At 43.8% G+C, this 21,349-nt stretch overlaps 1 protein-coding gene across 2 annotated transcripts in view; it reads right to left on the reverse strand.

Annotated features, from left to right (window-relative positions):
- The window catches only part of dchs2 (dachsous cadherin-related 2), a 59,458-nt gene extending 42,661 nt beyond the window's left edge, over positions 1 to 16,797 (reverse strand). Inside the window, exons 1-2 of one of the 2 annotated variants that reach the window (XM_035789095.2) lie at positions 14,696 to 16,797; positions 3,247 to 3,438 (exon numbers count right to left, since the gene is read on the reverse strand). In XM_035789095.2, coding sequence (XP_035644988.1) covers positions 3,247 to 3,438; positions 14,696 to 16,444 — 1,941 coding nt within the window. In that variant the 5' untranslated portion in view covers positions 16,445 to 16,797. The remainder of the gene's footprint in view (positions 1 to 3,246; positions 3,439 to 14,695) is intronic. The other variant, XM_035789094.1, reaches the window with a different exon arrangement.
- Positions 16,798 to 21,349: the final 4,552 nt, after the last annotated feature.

Here is a 21,349-nt window from a genome sequence, read left to right on the forward strand (position 1 = left end):
AATAATATACACGGGGGGGTGCCGGTACAGAGTCAATGTGCGGGGGCACCAGTTAGTTGAGGTAATATGTACATGTAGGTAGAGTTATTAAAGTGACTATGCATAAATGACAACAGAGCAGGGCGGGGGGGGCAATGCAAATAGCCTGGGTAGCCATTTGACTAGTTGTTCAGAAGTCTTATGGCTTGGGGGTAGAAGCTGTTTTAGAAGCCTCTTGGACCTAGACCTGGCGCAACGTTACCGCTTGCCGTGTGGTAGCAGAGAGAACAGTCTATGACTAGGGTGGCTGGAGTCTGACAATTTTAGGGCCTCCTGACACCACCTGCTGTAGAGGTCCTAGATGGCAGGAAGCTTGATTTACTGGGCCGTTCGCACTACCCTCTGTAGTGCCTTGCGGACGGAGGCTGAGCAGTTGCCATACCAGGCAGTGATGCAACCAGTCAGGATGCTCTCGATGGTGCAGCTGTAGAACCTTTTGAGGATCTGAGGACCCATGACAAATATTTTCAGTCTCCTGAGGAGGAATAGGTTGTCGTGCCCACTTCACGACTGTCTTGGTGTGTTTGGACCATGTTAGATTGTTGGTGATGTGGACGCCAAGGAACTTGAAGCTCTCAACCTGCTCCACTGCAGCCCAGTCGTTGAGAATGGGGGCATGCTCGGTCCTCTTTTTCCTGTAGTCCACAATCATCTCCTTTGTCTTGATCACGTTGAGGGAGAGGTTATTGTCCTGGCACCACACAGCCAGGTCTCTGACCTCCTCACTATAGGCTGTCTCATTGTTGTCGGTGATCAGGCCAACCACTGTTGTATCATAGTCAAATTTAATGGTGTTGGAGTCGTGCCTGGCCGTGCAGTCATGAGTGAACAGGGAGTACAGGAGGCGGCTGAGCACGCACCGCTGAGGGCCCATGTGTTGAGGATCAGCGTGGCGGATGTGTTGTTACATACCCTTACGACCTGGGGGCGGCCTGTCAGGAAGTCCAGGATCCAGTTGCAGAGGGAGGTGTTTAGTCCCAGGCTCCTTAGCGTATTGATGAGTTGAGGGAACTATGGTGTGGAACGCTGAGCTGTAGTCAATGAATAGCATTCTCACATAGGTGTTCCTTTTGTTCAGGTGAGAAAGGGAAGTGTGGAGTGCAATAGAGATTGCATCATCTGTGGATCTGTTGGGGCGGTATGCAAATTGAGTGGGTCTCGGGTTTATGGGATAATGGTGTTGATGTGAGCCATGACCAGCCTTTCAAAGCACTTTATGGCTACAGACATGAGTGCTACGGGTTGGTAGTCATTTAGGCAGGTTACCTTCGTGTTCTTGGGCACAGGCACTATGGTGGTCTGCTTAAAACATGTTGGTATTACAGACTCGGACAGGTTGAAAACATCAGTGAAGACACTTGCTAGTTGGTCAGCGCATTCTCACAGTACACGTCCTGTTAATCCATCTGGCCCTGTGGCCTTGTGAATGTTGACCTGTTTAAAGGTTTTACATCAGTCGCGGAGAGAGTGATCACAGTCTTCCGGTACAGCTGGTGTTCTCATGCAAGTTCCAGTGTTATTTATTTTCCTCCTCTTTGCTTATTTAAGCTGTTCTTGCCATAATACTGACTTGGTCTTTTACCAAACAGGGCTATATTCTGTATACCACCCATACCTTGTCACAACACAACTGATATGCTCAAACGCAATAAGGAAAGAAATTCCACAAATTAACAAGACACACCTGCTAATTGAAATGCATTCCTGGTGACTACCTCATTAACCTCTTGCTCCTATCCGACACGCAGGCGTCCCATCTAGACATCTGGAAATGCAAATGCGCTACGCTAAATGCTAATAGCACTCGTTAAAACTCAAACGTTCATTAAAATACACATGCAGGGTATTGAATTAAAACTACACTCGTTGTGAATCCAGGCAACAAGTCAGATTTTTAAAATGCTTTTCGGCGAAAGCATGAGAAGCTATTATCTGATAGCATGTAACACCCCAAAAGACCCGCAGGGGACGTAAACAAAATCATTAGCATAGTCGGCGCTACACAAAACGCACAAATAAAATATAAAACATTCATTACCTTTGACCATCTTCTTTGTTGGCACTCCTAGATGTCCCATAAAAATCACTATTGGGTATTTTTTTCTCCGATTAAATCAGTCCATATATAGCCTAGATATCGATCTATGAAGACTGTGATCAAGGAGAAAAAAATGCGTAACGTCATTTTTTTTAAATTAAAAAAGTCGACGATAAACTTTCACAAAACACTTCGAAATACTTTTGTAATGCAACTTTAGGTATTAGTAAACGTTAATAAGCGATCAAATTGATCACGAGGCGATGTATATTCTATAGCTGTACGTCTGGAAATAATGTCCGGGTAAATCTCAACAAAAATATACGGTCGGAGACCGGAAGAAAGGCGCTACCTTGTGCCCGTTTGACCAAGAAAAAAAATCGTAGGCAAATGACAAGACTGTTGACATCGTGTGGAAGCTGTAGGTATTGCAACCTCGGCCCCATTTAATGTGGTTCACATTCAACAATGGGTTATAGTGGCGCATGGATATATTTTCACATTTTCAGTGATCAGATTTTCCTGCGCTTTTCGATGAAACGCACATTCTGTTATAGTCACAGCCGTGATTTAACCAGTTTTATAAACGTCTGAGTGTTTTCTATCCACACATACTAATCATATGCATATACTATATTCCTGGCATGAGTAACAGGGCGCTGAAATGTTGCGCGATATTTAACAGAATGTTAGAAAAAGTAGGGGGTTAGAGTAACAGGTTATTAAGCTGCTTCAGAGAACGCAAAGCTGTCATCAAGGCAAAGTGTGCCTACTTTGAAGAATCTTAAATATAAAATACATTTTGATTTGTTTAACACTTTTTGTTATTGCATGACTCCATGTGTGCTATTTCATAGACAAATGTAAAATAGTTTAAAAAAAAAAAAAATAAATAAACTTGAATGAGTAAGTGTCCAAACTTTTGACTGGTACTGTTTATATTAGAATGGTCCACCACCCAAAGGACATCCAGCCAACATGACAACAGTGGGAAGCATGGGTCAGCATCCCTGTAGAATGCTTTCGACACCTTTTAGAGCCCATGCTGGACTAATTGAGTCTGTTGAGGGCAAAAAGGTTGGGGAGGTGCAACACACTATTGGGAAGTGTTCTTAATGTTTTGTACACAGTGTATAACTACTAAAACTACTTGATCATTCTCAACTCACCTGATCCTCAGCTTTCACTAATAAATCATAGGTCGCCAGGCCTGAATCCCTGTCGATATCCTGTGAGATGCAAAGCTCTCCAGAGTCTGGGTTGATTTGGAAGAGAGGGTGCGTGTCCTGTTTATCAAAGCCGTCAGAGATGGAGTAGCGTACCGTACCGAAATCCCTGCCATCCACATCAGTGGCCACAACCTGCAGAGGGTAAGGAAACATCCTCCATCACATGGGTTGTAAGTCAAAGTTCTAAACACAGGTTGATATAAGTCTTTGTAGTTGGAATATTTTAAAATATCCATAGGAATGTAACCAATTCTAGCAATTTAGCTTTTGGTCGCAAACTAAAGGGAGTGAGGCGTGACTCGCACCACAATTTAAAACAAAAATTAACTTCACATGTGTTTGTTGGCCAGGTAAGGCCCTTTAGTTTCTCACATAAATGTTGTTTTCCCCATACAGGACCACCAGGGAAGAATTCAGGGCCCAGTATTTTAGCTGCTGAGCTATAAACTCCTTTGTGGCCTATGACCTTTATGATGGGGCTCAATCTTGACGCCATGTGTTGGTTGACGAGAGATACCAGGTTGCCCATCTGGGCTGCTTCCTTTATCTCATTAAGACATTAGCTATGGGGGAGGGTTCGTGGCAAGGGGCACAGCAAACACATGACAAAACAATTGGATAATGACCCTAAGGATCATGACCACCAAGGATTACCTAAGCCAAGTCTGAGTGTACGTTAGCGGAAACGTGAAGGGATTGAACATGTGGTTGTAACCGAAATCGTATTTACGCCGGTATAGCTCTTCAGGAGAACCTCGACTTGGCTCTGACGGAGGAATTACAGTAATCTGTGGCCATACAAGAGGTGTGCGTAATACGCTTTCTATGGTTTTGGCAAATGTAGTAAGTTGCTTAGGCAGAGGATGAGGGCACCTTTTCCAGGAGCTCTACCTGCAAATCGCTTTGAAGTTTCAGTTTAGCGCTAAAGCCAGGGAGTTGGGTGGAATGGTGCCAAAACCCTAATCACAACATGTTTTGTCAGGTCACCTTATGGAGGTCAGAGGACGGCATCACATCAAGTTAGCATCCCATAAACTAACTTCTACCTGAAAGGGGAAGACACGCAACACTTTCTACTGTCCTTTATGTGGGGGGAAAAGCATCATTCAGGAATAGTACAAAAGAGTTTTAGCAACTTATGTTATAGATTACATTTTTAATGATGACTGTGTTACTACCTCGGACAAAGTCTGACAATATCACCTGGGGCTTTAACAATGACGCGTCTACTTGGCAGGTCTGCCTAAATCTGATGTTCTGTGGTATCATCTCTGTGGATATGGCGCCATCTATTATAACCAACACACACAGTGGTTTGACAAATATCATATTTCTGAATGAGGGCATTTAAAAAATGTTGTAGGTACGTAAGTTTCTTCTCCCATAACTGGTGGTACTAGGCACAGTGAGCTGGTTGGAAGACAGTGAGACAAGACGATAAATAGCCATCCTTATCCCAGGGGAAAAGAGTATGAGCAGAAGACCTGGATCAAAGCAAAGACCATGTGAGACATCACTCACTTGTAAAGGACTTGCACAATGTCTGCAGCAAATATCTAGTGTGAATCCGCATACAGGCCGTAAAATAACAAGTGGAGCCAAGAAGCTAGATAAAGACCGCCTTTGAACCTGGGGATTCTTTGATGGGAGTTTATGACCGTTTGTCTTACACATACACCAAACGCAAAACATGGGAGATTGCAGGTACGTTTCAGAACGTACATGACAGATTCATCTCACCGTCCCCATTTGATGGTGCCCTTCCCTTCCCACCATAAAAGTCATATCATGCCGGGCTTTATTGACTGTGAGATGAGGTGTTAGATACAGGTCAAGGTCTGCAACAGTTTTTAGTTGTTGCTTACTCATATGCATGCAAATGTAATGACCCCTTGCTGTGTGTGTGTACACAGAGGGCACACTGGCACGAGAACTACCCCATTGTTTGACATACCAGCTAACACTATACGCACAACAATGCAATCACATTGAAAAGCCCAAGCAGAAGTTCTGCCTCATGTCGTGTGACATTGCATGGCTCTTTTCTTTGACCGTGTCCAGCTGTATTACAGTTGACAGCTGGGACACTGTATACATAGAATCTAGGGGAATGAGGGGGAAATACTACAAGCGTTTCCTAATACTGGTTCTAGGGACTTTTTTTTGTGATGTAATGCATATAAGCTATAAAGTTGTTCATTTACTGGTGAGTATCAGACAGTGCTATCATAAATGAAAAACAATGTGGAAGTGGAAATATACAGTGCATATTCAGACCCCTTGACTTGTTCCACATTTTGTTAGGTTACAGGCTTATTCTAAAAATGTATTAAATTGTTTCCCCTCCCCTTAATTCACACACGCAACCCCATAATCACAAAGCAAAAACAGGTTTAGAAAGGTTTGCTAATTTATTAAAACATAAACTGAAATATTACATTTACATGAGTATTCAGACTCTTTACTCAGTACTTTGTTGAAGCACCTTTGGCAACGATGGCTCGAGTCGTGTTGGGTATAACACTACAAGCTTAGCAAACCAGTATTTGGAGTTTCTCCCATTCTTCTCTGCAGATCCTCTCAAGCTCTGTCAGGTTGGATGGGGAGCGTTGGTTGCAAAGCTATTTTCAGGTCTCTCCAGAGACATTAGATTGGGTTCAATTCCGGGCTCTGGCTGTGCCACTCAAGGACATTCAGAGACCAATCCAAAAGCCACTTGTGTTGTCTTGGCAGGGTGCTTAAGGTCGTTGTCCTGTTGGAAGGTGAACCGTCGCCCCAGTCTGAGGTCCTTCATCAAGGATCTCTCTGTACTTTGCTCCGTTCATCTTTGCCTAGATCCTGACTAGTTTCCCCAGTCTCTGCCACTGAAAAAGATCCCAACAGCATGATTCTACTACCACGCTTCACCGTAGGAATGGTGCCAGGTTTCCAAAAGACGTGATATGTTATTATGGTGTATTGGGGTATTGTGTGTAGATTGCTGAGGATTTTATTTTATACATTTTAGAATAAGGCTGTAACAAAAAAATGGGTCTGAATACTTTCCGTGTCTGTCTGTCTGGTCTGTCTGTCTGGTCTGTCTGTCTGGTCTGTGGCGGCAGGGTAGCCTAGTGGTTAGAGTGTTTGACTAGTAACCGGAAGGTTGCAAGTTCAAATCCCCAAACTGACACGGTACAAATCTGTCGTTCTGCCCCTGAACAGGCAGTTAACCCACTGTTCCTAGGCCGTCATTGAAAATAAGAATTTGTTCTTAACAGACTTGCCTAGTATAATAAAGGTAAAATAAAAAAATGTATATGAGCATAGTGCACCGTGAATCAGGAAAAACAGACTCCTTACTCATTTTCATAATACCCCTTTTCCACTGCCATTTCCTTCCCAATTTGTGTTTTTCTACTTATTGTGCACGGTCTTCCCCTCTGATAGCAATTAGTCTTCCGCAATTACGTCTCGGAAGTTAATTTGTTAACAGATTGTCCTACTCAGAAGAATTCTAATGAGGGACGGCAGAAAATGGGCTCAGGATCAGCATGCCCAGTAGTGGCCCTTTTATAACAGCTGTCTTACTGTTCAACCTATGAACACAATGAGTGTTAATGTCCATTTCTTCAACCCAATTCCTCAGCATAGCAAGTGCTGTGTGGCTGGAAGAAAATTAAAGGACGGTGCTTTTAATAGCATCCCAATATTGCTGAAACTGAATTTTGTTGTCCTTGTTTCTCCCACCATTCAAACCTGCCCATTGGCAACTACACAGACAGACTTTGTGATTAATGGTTCATTGTCATGGCCCTTGACTTGTGCCAAGCTAAGGAGGTGGTACCAAGCATCAGATCTGTCATATCACATAAACACTGGGCTGGACTGGGTCAGTGTGTTGGATCCAGCCTGGACAACACTGGTGGCTTTGTGAACACAGAGAAAGCATGCCACTGTCCCAAGAGCGAGAGAGAGAGAGCGAGAGCGAGAGAGAGAGAGCGAGAGCGAGAGAGAGCGCTTGTACCCGCAAGAGTTGATGATTAATTTGTCCACAATCTTGTCATTTGGGCTGATAGGCCTCACCTTTTAAAATAAAAAGGGCCATATTATTTAAACAATAATTTCATAGAAACATACTTGTGGGAATTTTAAAAAACAAATGTTATACTGCTGTGCATAGGGTAATCCCATGGTAACAGTGACACAGAGACCTGGTTTTTCACTTTAAAATGCATGCTAAACAAAAGCCATTGGTTGCAAAGTTAGAACCAACCAACTATCCACAAGGATATTTTTTTTTACAAAAATTCACTGAATTTTACAAAAACACATACTTGAACAGCGCAGATGTAAAGCTTCGTAACAGAGGTTTCCAAAAACTCTTAAACGTCTGCAGAAAGAGTTGTGTCCCTGTTGTGATTTGACAACTTGCTTTTATTATTGAACAACAAGTCGAGTGCATTAACATCTGATAACAGAATGATGGTAACTGACATCAGTTATTTAAAATGGTACCCTAGAGGATGGCTGACGTGTTACATGCCCGTAATCAATTGTGCTATTTTGTTCATTTTTTTGCATTGTTTGTAACTTATATTGTACATAATGTTGCTGCTATACAGTCTCTTATGACCGAAAGTAACTACTGGACATCAGAACTGGGATTACTGGGATTCAATGCAACGGCAGAACAGAGAAGCTATAGGTCTGGTACGACGAGGGGTGGGGATGTGTGTCTGTCAATAACAGCTGGTGCACGATGTCTAATATTAAAGAGGTCGAGGTATTGCTCGCCTAGGTTAGAGTACCTAAGGATAAGCTGTAGACCACACTAGAATTATTCGTAGCCGTTTATTTACCACCACAGACGGATGCTGGCACTAAGAGCACACTCAACCAACTCTATAAGGCCATAAGCAAACAAGAATATGCTCACCCAGAAGCAGCGCTCCTAGTGGCCGGGGACTTTAAACGCAGGCAAACAAATCAGTTTTACCACATTTTTACCAGCATGTCACGTGCAACCAGAGGGGGGAGAGGGGGAAAAAAAAGACGGAAAAAAAAAACTCTAGACCACCTTTACTCTACACACAGATGCATACAAAGCTCTCCTCCACCCTCCATTTGGCAAATCCGACCATAATTCTATCCTCCTGATTTCAAACAAAAACTAAAACAGGAAGTACCAGTGACTAGCTCAATACGGAAGTGGTCAAATGGCGCGGATGCTACAGGACTGTTTTGCTAGCACAGACTGGAATATGTTCCGGGATTCATCCAATGGCATTGAGGAGTATACCACCTCAGTCATCGGCTTCATCAATAAGTGCATCGACAACGTCATCCCCACAGTGAGCATACGTACATAACCCAACTAGATGCCATGAATTGCAGGCAACAGCCACGCTGAGCTAAAGGCTATAGCTGTCGCTTTCAAGGAGCGGGACTCTAATCCGGACACCTATGAGAAACCCCGCTATGCACTCAGACGAACAATCAAACAAGCAAAGCATCAATACAGGATTAAGATTGAATCCTACTACACCGGCTCTGATGCTCGTCAGATGAGGGGCTTGAAAACTATTACGGACTACAAAGGGAAACCCAGACGCGAGCTGCTCAGTGACGCGAGCCTACTAGACGAGCTAAATGCCTTTAATGCTCACGTCGAGGCAAGCAACACTGAAGCATGGATGAGAGCACCAGCTGTTCTGGATGACTGTGTGATAACGCTCTTGGTAGCAAGACCTTTAAACAGGTAAACATTCGCAAAGCCGCTGGGCCAGATGGATTACTAGGACGTGTACTCAAAGCATGTGTGGACAAACTGGCAAGAGTCTTCACTGACATTTTCAACCTGTCCCTGATTGAGTCTGTAATACCAACATGTGTCAAGCAGACCACCATAGTCCCTGTGTCCAAGGAAGCGAAGGTAACCTGCCTAAATGATTAACACACCGTTGCACACAAATCGGTAGCCATGAAGAGCTTTGAAAGGCTGATCATGGCTCACAACAGCATCCTCCCGAATACCCTAGACCACATATGTCAGAGTCAAGGCCCGCGGGCCACATCCGGCCCGCGAGAAGGTTTTTTTACGGCCCCTGGGATGATCTTGATTTATTATTAGAACCGGCCCGCAGACCGCAGCAAGCCGGCAGCCCGCAGATCTTTTACACGCACCAATACTACATTTCCCACAATGCAACGGTGACGCACCGAGCAGTAGGCTGCTTCATTTCAATATTTATTGGCACAGCAGTTGTCAGCATCACAGTAAAATTAACTTTCAGATACCCATCAAAAATGGCAAAACGGAAGGTGGACACTGAGAACCGGGGTTTCAAACAAGGTGGGAGTCGGAGTATTTGTTCACGGAGGTAGCTGGAAAACCTGTGTGTCTTCTGTGTGGAGAAAGTGTGGCGGTACTGAAAGAGTATAATCTGAGACGACATTATGAAACGAAACACGCGGACAAAAACAAGAATATGGACATGGAACAAAGGCTACAAAAGGCAGAGGAATTAAAACGAGGCCTCAAATCTCGACAGGCTCTGTTCAAAAAAGCCAAATCACAAGGCCAGGCTGCTGTCAAGGCCAGTTTTATTTTGGCAGAAGAGATCGCTAAATCAGCCCGGCCATTTACGGAGGGGGATTTCATCAAAAACTGCATGATTAAAGTTTGTGACGAAGTTTGCCCAGAAAAAGGCAACTCTTTTTAAATGTGAGTCTGAGCAGAAACACCATTGCCGAGAGAGTAGACCAGTTGTCCATCAATCTAAAAGAGCAGCTTGTGAAAAAGGGAAAAGATTTCATTGCATATTCCTTGGCTGTGGATGAGAGCACCGACATTTCTGACATTGCCCAGTTGTCAATTTTCATCCGCGGAGTGGACTCCAGCCTAAGCGTGACAGAGGAGTTTTTGGCTTTACGTCCTATGCATGGCACAACTACGGGGCATGATTTGTATGAAGAGGTGTCAAGATGTGTAAATGAGATGGAGCTGCCTTGGGAAAAACTCGTGGGTTTGACAACCGACGGAGCACCTGCGATGTGTGGACACAGGAGCGGACTGGTGGCGAAGATACGGGAAAAGATGCAAGAGGAAAACGCGACAGGTGAGCTGACAGCTTATCATTGTATCATACACCAGGAAGCGTTGTGCGGTAAAGCCTTGAAAATGGAGCATGTAATGAGCATCATCACGCGCACAGTTAACTTTATCAGAGCCAAAGGTTTGAATCACCGCCAGTTCAAGGCATTTCTGACGGAGTTAGAAACGGAGCATGGTGATTTGCCTTATCACACAGAGGTGCGATGGCTAAGCCAGGGAAAGGTGCTTCAAAGATGTTTCGAGCTTCGTGAGGAGATTTGTCTGTTCTTGGACAGCAAAGGGAAAGACACAACACAACTCCGAGACGAAATGTTTCTGTGTGAAATGGCTTTTCTGTGTGACATTACGAGTCATCTGAATGCAATGAACTTGCAGCTGCAGGGTCGGGATCGTGTCATCTCTGATATGTACAGTACAGTGAAGGCATTTAAAACCAAACTGACTCTGTGGGAGACGCAGATGCGGAAAGAAAATTTGAGCCACTTTCCCAGCTGCCAGACCATGAAAGAGAAGCTCTCTACCAGTGCGTTCCCGAGCGCACAGTTGGCTGATAAAATAGGTATGCTTGCCGCTGACTTTCGACGCCGATTTGCTGACTTTGAAGCACAAAAAGCAGGTTGGAACTGCCATTTGCTGTTGACGTGGAAAGCTCACCACCAAACCTCCAAATGGAGTTGATTGACCTCCAATGCAATGATGCACTGAGGGCAAAATATGCGGCAGTGGGTGCTGCGGAGTTCGCCCGTTTCCTCCCGACACAATGCTCCAGCTGCGCATCCAGGCTGCTCAAACGTTGTCTATGTTTGGCAGCACATACCTGTGTGAACAACTGTTTTCTTTGATGAACTTGAACAAAACATCACACAGAAGTCGACTTACTGCTGAACACCTCCACTCAATTCTGAGGATTTCCTCAGCTCAGAGCCTTACCCCGAACATTGATGAACTTGTGGAAAAGATGGGACACCACCAAGTATCACCCTCAACCTCAAACAAGTGAACATTACTGTGCAATCACATATTTAGAGTTTTTACTCAGTTCAAGTTTAAAAGTTAAAGTTTAATATTTGTTTTCACTGCATGTTACTTCTCCTTAAACAAAGTGTTGTTTTTGATTAATAGATTTTTGCACTTTATTTTATTGTATTTCAATCCAATTATATTTTAAAAATATTTCAGTTGAGTGGATGATAGAAAATTGCTATTATTGTTTTTTTCTTTGAAGTAAATTTAGCCCACTTTTGCTAAAATAGAAAATATAGGCTACTGATGGTGCCTTGAATACCGGTTTCTTTCATTTAATGTTCATGTTATGGGGATTTTTATATAAAGGAAATTTGTCTTTTGTGTCTGTTGAAAATTAAAGATTACTGACAGAGCCATAAGAAAATATTGCTTTATTTATCTGATCATATTGGAATATATTTGTTAGGTTTTCAGTAGGTTCAATTAGGTTCACTAGACTATATGCGTCATTTAAAATTTTTTCAATGAACATTCGAACAGTCCGGCCCTCGGCTTGTAGCTAAATTTTTTATTTGGCCCTCCGTCCATTTGACTTTGACACCCCTGCCCTAGACCCACTTCAATTCGCATACCGCCCCAACAGAGCCATAGATGACGCAAACTCAATCGCATTCCACACTGCCCTTTCCCACCTGGACAAAAGGAACACCTGTGAGAGAATGCTGTTCATGGACTACACCAGTGCCCACAAAGCTCACCACTAAGCTAAGAACACTGGGACTAAACACCTCCCTCTGCAACTGGATCCTTGACTTCCTGATGGACCGCCCCCAGGTGGTAAGGGTTGACAACAACACGTCTGCCACGCTGAGCCTCAACACTGAGGCCCCTCAGGGGTGTGTACTTAGTCCCCTCCTCTACTCCCTGGTGTCCCCATCACCAACAAACTATCATGGTCCAAACACATTAAGACTGAAGAGGGCACGACAAAACCCCTCAGGAGACTGAAAAGATTTGGCATGGGTCCCCAGATCCTCAAAAAGCGGAACACCAAATCTAGGACCAAAAGGCCCCTTAACTTCCCTTGACGACCCCCCCAATTGTTTTGTACACTGCTGCTACTCGTCTATCTATGCATAGTCACTTCACCCCTACCTATATGTACAAATTAACTCTAACCTGTACAGCCGCACACTGACTCCCTGTATATAGCCTCGTTATGTTACTTGAATTATCTTTTACATTATTTGGTAAATATTTTCTGAAATCTTCTTTAACTGCACTGTTAGTTAAGGGCTTGTAAGTAAGCATTTAATGGTAAGGTCTACACTTGTATTCGGCTCATGTGACAAATTAAGTTTGATTTGATCATGGGTGCCTGATCTGTACTATATAGAAATGCATTAATAAGGATATCTGATCTATTTACAGGGCTGTGGTGGTCATGACATTTCCTCAGACGGTTATTGTCATGCAAAAGTCAGTTCGGGTCTCATGGTAATTTACCATTAATTAACATAAAGACTTCGTAACGACAGGCCTCCACGCATACAACCTGCATACAAGCGGCTGATGGCACGTCTACATTTAAAAAGTCTAAATCAATTTAATATACCAAATCACAATAAATCCATGATTTATTTTAGTCAGGTCTAAAGAAACATGGCCTTACTGAAAAGCTCAGTGATTTGCAACGTGGCACCATCACAGGATGCCACCTTTCCTACAATTCAGTTTGTCAAATTTCCTTTGGGATGAATTGGAATGCCGACTGCGAGCCAAGCCTAATCACCCAACATCAGTGCCGACCTCACTAATTCTTGTGGTTGAATGGAAGCAAGTCCCTTCAGCAACATTCCAACATCTAGTGGAAAGAATGGAGGCTGGAATAGCAGCACGGGGGGTTAAACTATACTTTTGGCAAGACAGTTAGGACATCTAATTCCAGAAAATTATGTCACGGCTTTAGAAGCTTCTGATAGGCTAATTGACATAATTGACATAATTTGAGTCAATTGGAGGTGTACCTGTGGATGTATTTCAAGGCCTACCTTCAAACGCAGTGCCTCTTTGATGGACATCATCAGAAAAAAATTGTAGCCCTGGTTTATCTTTGGGAGCAAATTCCAAACACCTGAAGGTACCACGTTCATCTGTACAAACAATAGTACGAAAGTATAAACACCATGGGACCGCGCAGCCGTGGGACTATGCAGCAAAAAGTGCAAATCAATCCCAGAAAAACAGCAAAGGACCTTGTGAAGACACTGGAGGAAACGGGTACAAAAGTATATATTTCCACAGTAAAACGAGTCCTATATCGACATAACCTGAAAGACAGCTCAGCAAGGAAGAATCCACTGCTCCAAAACAGTCATAAAAAGCCAGACTACAGTTTGCAATGCACATGGTGACAAAGATTGCACTTTTTGGAGAAATGTCCTCTGGTCTGATGAAACAAAAATAGAACTGTTTGGCCATAATGTGTTTGCAAGCCGAAGAACACCATCCCAACCGTGAAGCACAGGGGTGGCAGCATCATGTTGTGGGGGTGCTTTGCTGCAGGAGGGCCTTGTGCACTTCACAAAATAGATGGCATCATGAAGCAGGAAAATTATGTGGATACATTGAAGCAACATCAAGACATTAGTCAGCAAGTTAAAGCTTGGTTGCAAATGGGTCTTCTAAATGGACAATGACCCCAAGCATACTTCCAAAGTTGTGGCAAAATGGCTTAAGGACAAAGTCAAGGTATTGGAGTGGCCATCACACAGCCCTGACCTCAATCCTATGGAAAATATGTGGGCAGAACTGAAAAGGCGTGTGTGAGCAAGGAGGCCTACAAACCTGACTCAGTTACACCAGCTCTGTCAGGAGGAATAGGCCAAGATTCACCCAAATGATTCCCCCAAATGATCACTATTATTCTCACATTTCACATTCTTAAAATAAAGTGGAGATCCTAACTGACCTAAGACAGGGAATCTTACCTAGGATTAAAATGTCAGGAATTGTGAAAAACTGAGTTTAAATGCATGTAAACTCCTGACTTCAACTATATGTGGGGTTTTGTAACAGAATGACAATACACTAGGCAAATCATTTCTGCAAAATTAGATATAAAAATGTTGATGTTGGTTGGCAAGGGCCTTAACATTGTGTTTTGATGCATTTCATATACTTTAAAGCTTTTGATTTAATTTGACAACAAATTTTATGTGCTCCTATGAACTTGACGTTGGTGCTCATGGGTCGTTTTACAAGGAAATTGCCCAGAATATTTTTTTCACATTCATCTATGCAACACACAAACTAAACTAGCCAACATACCTGTAAAAAGCAGTTCCCAACCTGGGTGTGTTCCGGGACGGACACATTATACAGCTGCTGCTGGAACACAGGCTCGTTGTCATTGACGTCCTCAACCATAACGGTGATGGTGGCTGTGGAGGACATGGCTGGTGACCCCCCGTCGACCGCAACCATCAGGAACCGCACCTCCGTCTCCCTCTCACGGTCCAACCTGGCTGCTGTGGTAATGAGGCCTGATTCTGGGTCGACGTTGACCAGGTGGTCTTGGTCTGACTGTAGGATGGAGTAGAGGATGGCTGCGTTGACCCCGTCGTCTGAGTCTCTGGCCTGCACACTCAGTAGGGAACTACCCTGGGGTAAATCTTCAGATACAGACACAGTGTAGATGTCCTGGTCAAAAACCGGCCGCCAATCGTTGGTGTCGGTGACCCTCACCACCAATGTGCTTTCACTCTTCAATGGTGGGCTACCGAAGTCAGAGGCAACCACTTTTAACTCGTACAGCCCCTCTTTCTCCCTGTCCAGCTCGCCGTCCACGCACAAGGCGTACAGGAAGTCATCAGTCTGTTTCAGGGTGAACTTCCCGTCGCCACCTTCGAGGGTGACCCTGAGCCTCCCGACCTCTCCCAGGTCGGGGTCAGAGACTGATATCCTCGCAACGTATTCCCCCATACCTGCCCCTTCCGACACCTCGGCTTCCCCAGTTTCACTCAGAAACAATACGTTGATAATGGGGCTGTTGTCATTGATGTCTAGTACCCTCAAGGCTACAAAGGTGCTGCTATACTCCGGCTGGGCACCATTATCCCTCGCCCTGACAATCAACTCATAAAACGGCTGTGTCTCAAAGTCTAAGGGTTTGTTAACATGGATGACACCAGAAGTTCCGTTGATGACAAAGAATTCATTCGGGTCACTCTGGCGTCGGTTGATCTCGTAGGTTACGAGCCCGTTGTCTCCGAGGTCCAGATCTGTGGCGTAGACCTGACACACAGGTGACATTACCAGAGCATCCTCCCACACTGAAGCTTGGTATTCAGTCTGATTGAACACAGGTGGGTTGTCATTTTCATCCGAGACGTGGATATAAACCTTAAGTAGTCCCGTTTTAGGCGGGATACCCCCATCAAATGCCTCAATGGTCAGGGAATAAAAATCTCTTGTTTCTCTGTCCAATTTGTCAGTGAGGATGAGGTCCAGGTTGAATAGATTTCCAACCCCCTCACGATATTTCACCTTAAAAATATTTCCCATCTCACTTTCAGTGATGCGGTAACCCCGAGTTCCAAACTCACCCTCATCCTGGTCTTTAGCCCCCTCAAATTCAAAGCGAGTTCCTGGAGGACTTAATTCTGACACATTCAACTCCACCTTTTCAGTGGAGAATACAGGATAATGGTCATTTACATCTTCAACCACTATTTTTACCTTAATCACATCACCTGTGAGAGTGGCTGCCACAAATTCATACTGATCTCTGCTCTCCCTGTCCAGCACCACAGCTGTTGAAATTATTCCAGTGTCTGCATCTATTTCCAAGTCTTTAAAAACATAAGAATCTCTACTTTCAGATATAAAAAATCCACTGCTTGGAGTCTGTAACCCCGCTCTTATATCCCCAACAATAGTCCTCGCAGGTAGTCCCTCTTCAATCGAGAGACTGAGGTTGTACACCTGTTGAGCAAATGAGCGCTCCCACAAAAGACACACAGCAAATAGTTGAAATAAAGTAATCGCATTTCTACGGCTAATTTTTGCCCTCGACATTTTATATTCCGAAGTGTAATTTACATATTTCCGTGTAAACTGACTCTCAAAAACGGCGAGTCTTGAAGATAACGTTACTCACGTTTCAGACAGACACTCGAAATGAGGACAGGTAACAACACATCCTTGCGCTCGGTTAGAGGATAGTTCACTCTTCAACATGTAAAACATGGTTACACAGTTTATTTAACGTAATATGATTAGGTCCCTCGAAATATTTATAATATTGGAAAAATAGTAATGCCCCGAAATCCGTCGGGTAAGAATACACACTGAAACCGCGCTGGTACTACCCGCAACCCAACTAGAGCGCGCAGCACGCACCTTCAATGACGCGAGTGTCCGTGGCCTTGACTGCCTGTCAGCTCTAATTAGGTCACGTGAGGTACAGTATTTAACCTTTAAACATCCAGATGGAATGTTAAATTCATCAGCACATATGTTAGTTGTTGCTATTATTGAATCAGATTAAAATATGTTAAATAAAATGTGTTTAGATAAAGTTAAAGAACATGTCAAAGTCCCCAGAAAATCTAATGCAAGTAATATTAATGCACAAAAGATGGTACTGTAATTAGTCACATCATTTGAAGTGTATTATCTTAAATGTAGGCCTAAACGTATTATTTCTGCTGCTCATAATTGTCTAATCATAATTATTAAGATAATCTGTCATCTACTGTTATAGATGCAATATTCTTAACCTAGCAATATTCTTGTGCCTGATATACCTTCTATAGAGAACATATCTACTGATATGGCACTTGGGTTAAAATGCAGATACCTCTCCTTATATGTCTTTCACAGTGCCTGTCAATGTAGCAGCCTATCATTAGTTCATTATTTTCAGTGTTTTGGAGAATGGGCATTGGTTTTGGGTACCCTGTTATGATACTGATGTTGTGTCTGGTTGTGTCTAGATGGAGTACAGCTCCATCTAGATGTCATGTCAGGGATAACAGTTGTTGACAGCTGTAGCGTTTTAGTCAAGCTTATTAACGCTTCGAACACACCGACTGTGTTTTGCGTTTCGATACACCAGAAGTACATTCATTTCCAACGGAACGCTGCATTTGCCTTGCAGCATTGCGTTGCAGAGGCAGTTGCAAATCGAACGTATGCATCAAATTGTATGTGTAGACTTGACAGAAAGTAGCAAAGTGTGAATGTAGATTTTTTTTTGCACACATATTCAGTAAAAATGTGGGATTACATAAAAACAGTTTGATTGCATAATTTCTTCACATTTTTTATTAATTTATTTGCCAATTATATTATTTATTGGATGACATCCACAAATGAATTGTGATAGCCATAGTATAATTTCTCTCCAAAATGCAATAATAGTCAAGATAGCAGAGTGGGCTCTTTCAACAATGAGACCAACGTCGAGGAAAGTGGTCTTGATCGCGCTGTTGGGCCGGGACCGGTACCGCCGAAAGCGCAGGTCTGTGTGGGTCCAGAGATGGTTAAAGTCGCGAAAGCAGGCAGGGGAGTTCCACCGTCTAATTCAAGAGCTTCGACTGTTTGGACAGGAATTCCGAAGTTACTTTCGTCTGGACCGAAGCCAGTTCGATCACCTGCTCCAGATGGTTGGAGCCAGGATCACCCGGATGGATACCAACTAACGGGAGTCCATCAGCCCAGTTGAACGCCTGGCGATTTGTCTCCGGTAAGCTACATTCTAGTACATTTTTAAAGCCATTGATACCATAATTGATTGATATTTGATACATTGTTTTTATGTGCAACCTAGCCAGCTAAAGGGCTCTAGTTAATAGTCCCTATTTGACATCAGATGTACTTTTACAGAATGTTCCGTGGGACTATAACTTTTCCCAAAGTTGGTTTATAATCCTTTTTTTATGATGCAATGTTACCAAATGAAAAGAAATGTGCCTTCTCCCCTGATGAAGGTAGGCTAGTCTTCTCCAGGACCCGTTGTTGTTCAAGACAGTTAGTCATTCATGACATTCTTATTGGACTCACATACACTCTTAGAGAAAAAGGTTCCAAAAGTGTCCTTCTGCTTTCCCCATAGGATAACCATTTTTGGTTCCAGGTATAATACTTAATACATGGAACCCAATAGGGTTCTACGTGGAACCAAAAGGGGTACTACCTGGAACCTAAAAGGGATCTCCTATGGGGACAGCCAGAGAACCCTTGTAAGTAGATATTGCCATTCTTTCTAAGAGAAGAGTTGGCCTGGACTACAGTTTATTGATATAGTCATAGACTGAATTGTACTGTTTCAAGGCATTGTTAATGATGGTTGATGAGTATTACAAAGTAAAGCATAATAAACAGTAATGAGGTAGCTATACGAGTAGATATAATATGCGGGTGGAATTCAAGTTATACACAATATTGATCATTATTTTGAATTAGATTTTAGATTCTTAGCAACAAGACCATAGGATTCAGCTTCTGAGTTGTATGGTCCACGGTGGCAGGCATTGTCCCCTCTGTGGCACAAGCCATTTGGGACTGTCTGGATGGTGAATACATGCCTGTCCCCAAGGAGGAAGACTGGAGGGCCATCACTGCCGAGTTCCTGGAGAGGTGGAATTTCCCCAACTGTCTTGGCTCCATTGACGGGAAACATGTAGTAATCCTGGCTCCACCGTGCTCAGGTTCGCAATTCTACAACTACAAGGGTACATATTCAGTTGTACTCTTGGCTGTAGTAGATGCCATCTACTGTTTCCGTGTTGTCGATGTTGGTGCTTACGGCAAGGGAAGTGATGGCGGGACCCTCCGAGACTGCCTTTGGCCAGGCACTTCAGGATATATATTCAGGACCCTGGATATTCCACCACCTGCATCACTCCCTGGGGCTGAAGACCTGGGACCTGTTCCCCACGTCTTCGTCGGCGATGAGGCCTTCCCTTTAAGACTCATGAGGCCCTACGCTGGACGCCTGCTGCCATTGCCAAAGCCTGTAAGGATCTTTAACAAACGACTGTCCAGGTTAGTTGTTGAATGCGCCTTTGGGATTCTGGAATCCCGATGGAGAATGTATTGGAGAGTGCTTGGTCTCAGCCCCTCAAATGTCGATGCCTGTGTGAAGGCCACATGTGTTCTCTACAACTACCTGCGGAGGTCATTCCAGGAGCCGCTCCGGATGGAGATGGGAACGCCAAATGGTCACCTTCCTGATGTCACCAGGGCAGGTGCCAACAACAACCCCAGACAGGCACTCCAGGTGAGGGAGAAGCTGACCACCTACTTCTCATCGCCAGCACGTGAAGTCCCATGGCAGTATACCGTGGAGTGAAACAGCTCTTTTAAGACCCCCCTACCACAAAGGTTATTTTAAGAACCATCCACCGTTGTCCATAAAGTTGCATTTTTCCCCCAGATTACATTATGTATCATTGTCTCTCTTCTCTTCCTGTCCTTCTCTTCCTGTCCTTCCTGTGAGCTGGTCGGCCCCGACAACTCCTCTCCTCTTCCTGTCCTTCCTGTGAGCTGGTTGGCCCCGGCAACTCCTCTCCTCTTCCTGTCCTTCCCGTGGGCTGGTCGTCCCCGGCAACTCCTCTCCTCTTCCTGTCCTTCCTGTGAGCTGGTCGGCTAAATTGACTCCATTTCTGAAAGGGAAGAGAAAAACAACACATACAAGCTTAACATAATATGACACCATAAAAGGTGAGATTTATGTTAACTAAATACTGCTTGTATCGTGTAGTTAGTGGCATAAATATAGTAACGGTGTGGCAAAGTTGGTAATACTTGCTGTTTACTCATGGAATTTGTATTTCAGATCAAAAGATGAATGTGACAGGCAAATATTTAGACAGAAAACTGTTTTAGGATATTTTCTAAGCCAGAAACAACTATACATGTTCCTGATATTTATAATTTTATCTGAAATACCAATGAACCAACATGAGTATACTGTAAAAATGACCTACTTTACTTTACTGTCGCAACACTTATGACACTACCTGTGATGTGGAGAGAAAGAAAAACGTACCCTTGAACTTGTCATCGAAAAGCAGCTGATACATTTTAACCTTGACTGCTGCTTTTCTTTGCTGAGGCAGCCTCTTCAGTGTTGGAACCAGGCTCATGGCAAAGAGGGTCTCTTCATCCTCCTTCCTGTGAACATCAGGTTGGGCTGCATCCCTCTCGACGGCTTGGAGGAGAGCCTCTGCTGAAATGAGTTGAGTGGATCCGGGGGGGCTGGTACCTCCGATGACGCCTGGTGTGACGTTCCTCTTCGTTTCTCTCCACGGGCCACATGCTGTTCAACGAGGTCCTCAGCGGTCACTTCCGTGAGGTTCATAATAATCTCAGGTGGTCCTAGATCCAGAGGTGCTTCCTCCATTTCATTGGCTGCACCGGTGGTGGTCATACTCGTGGATGATGTAGACGTTGTAGAGGGTCTTGATGCACCGGTGGGGACAACACTTGTGGATGACGTAGTAGAGGGTCTGGCTGTAAAATTGCCCTCGGCACAATAAATGGATCCAGAAAAGAAAGAATGTGGCTGCTGACCCAGACCTCTTCTCTTTCTCTGCCCTTCTCTCTCTCTCTCTCTGATACCTGTCCCTGAGTCCTATCCACTTCCTCTTACAGTCTTCTTCTACATAGACATGAACATGATAAGCCAAACCATTACCTAGCATAACTAGTTATTAGATAGTTATCATGGACATGTCACCTACTGTACACAGACACACACACGGTTATCTGACCAAATTATCAGGGGTACAGTAGTATCTACAATTTCTATTATTAATCTAGCATAAACTCACACTCTTTCAAACATTATTATTTGGTAAAAATTATCAGGGGTAGTAACTAGCATAATTTATTTGACTATTTATTTCACACACACACACCTCATTGGCTAGGTTAGCTAACGCTAACTAGCCACATCTAGCACAAGCTCACTAC

Source organism: Oncorhynchus keta, chromosome 16 (assembly GCF_023373465.1).
Source record: "Oncorhynchus keta strain PuntledgeMale-10-30-2019 chromosome 16, Oket_V2, whole genome shotgun sequence".
Classification (NCBI taxonomy): Eukaryota; Metazoa; Chordata; class Actinopteri; order Salmoniformes; family Salmonidae; genus Oncorhynchus; species Oncorhynchus keta.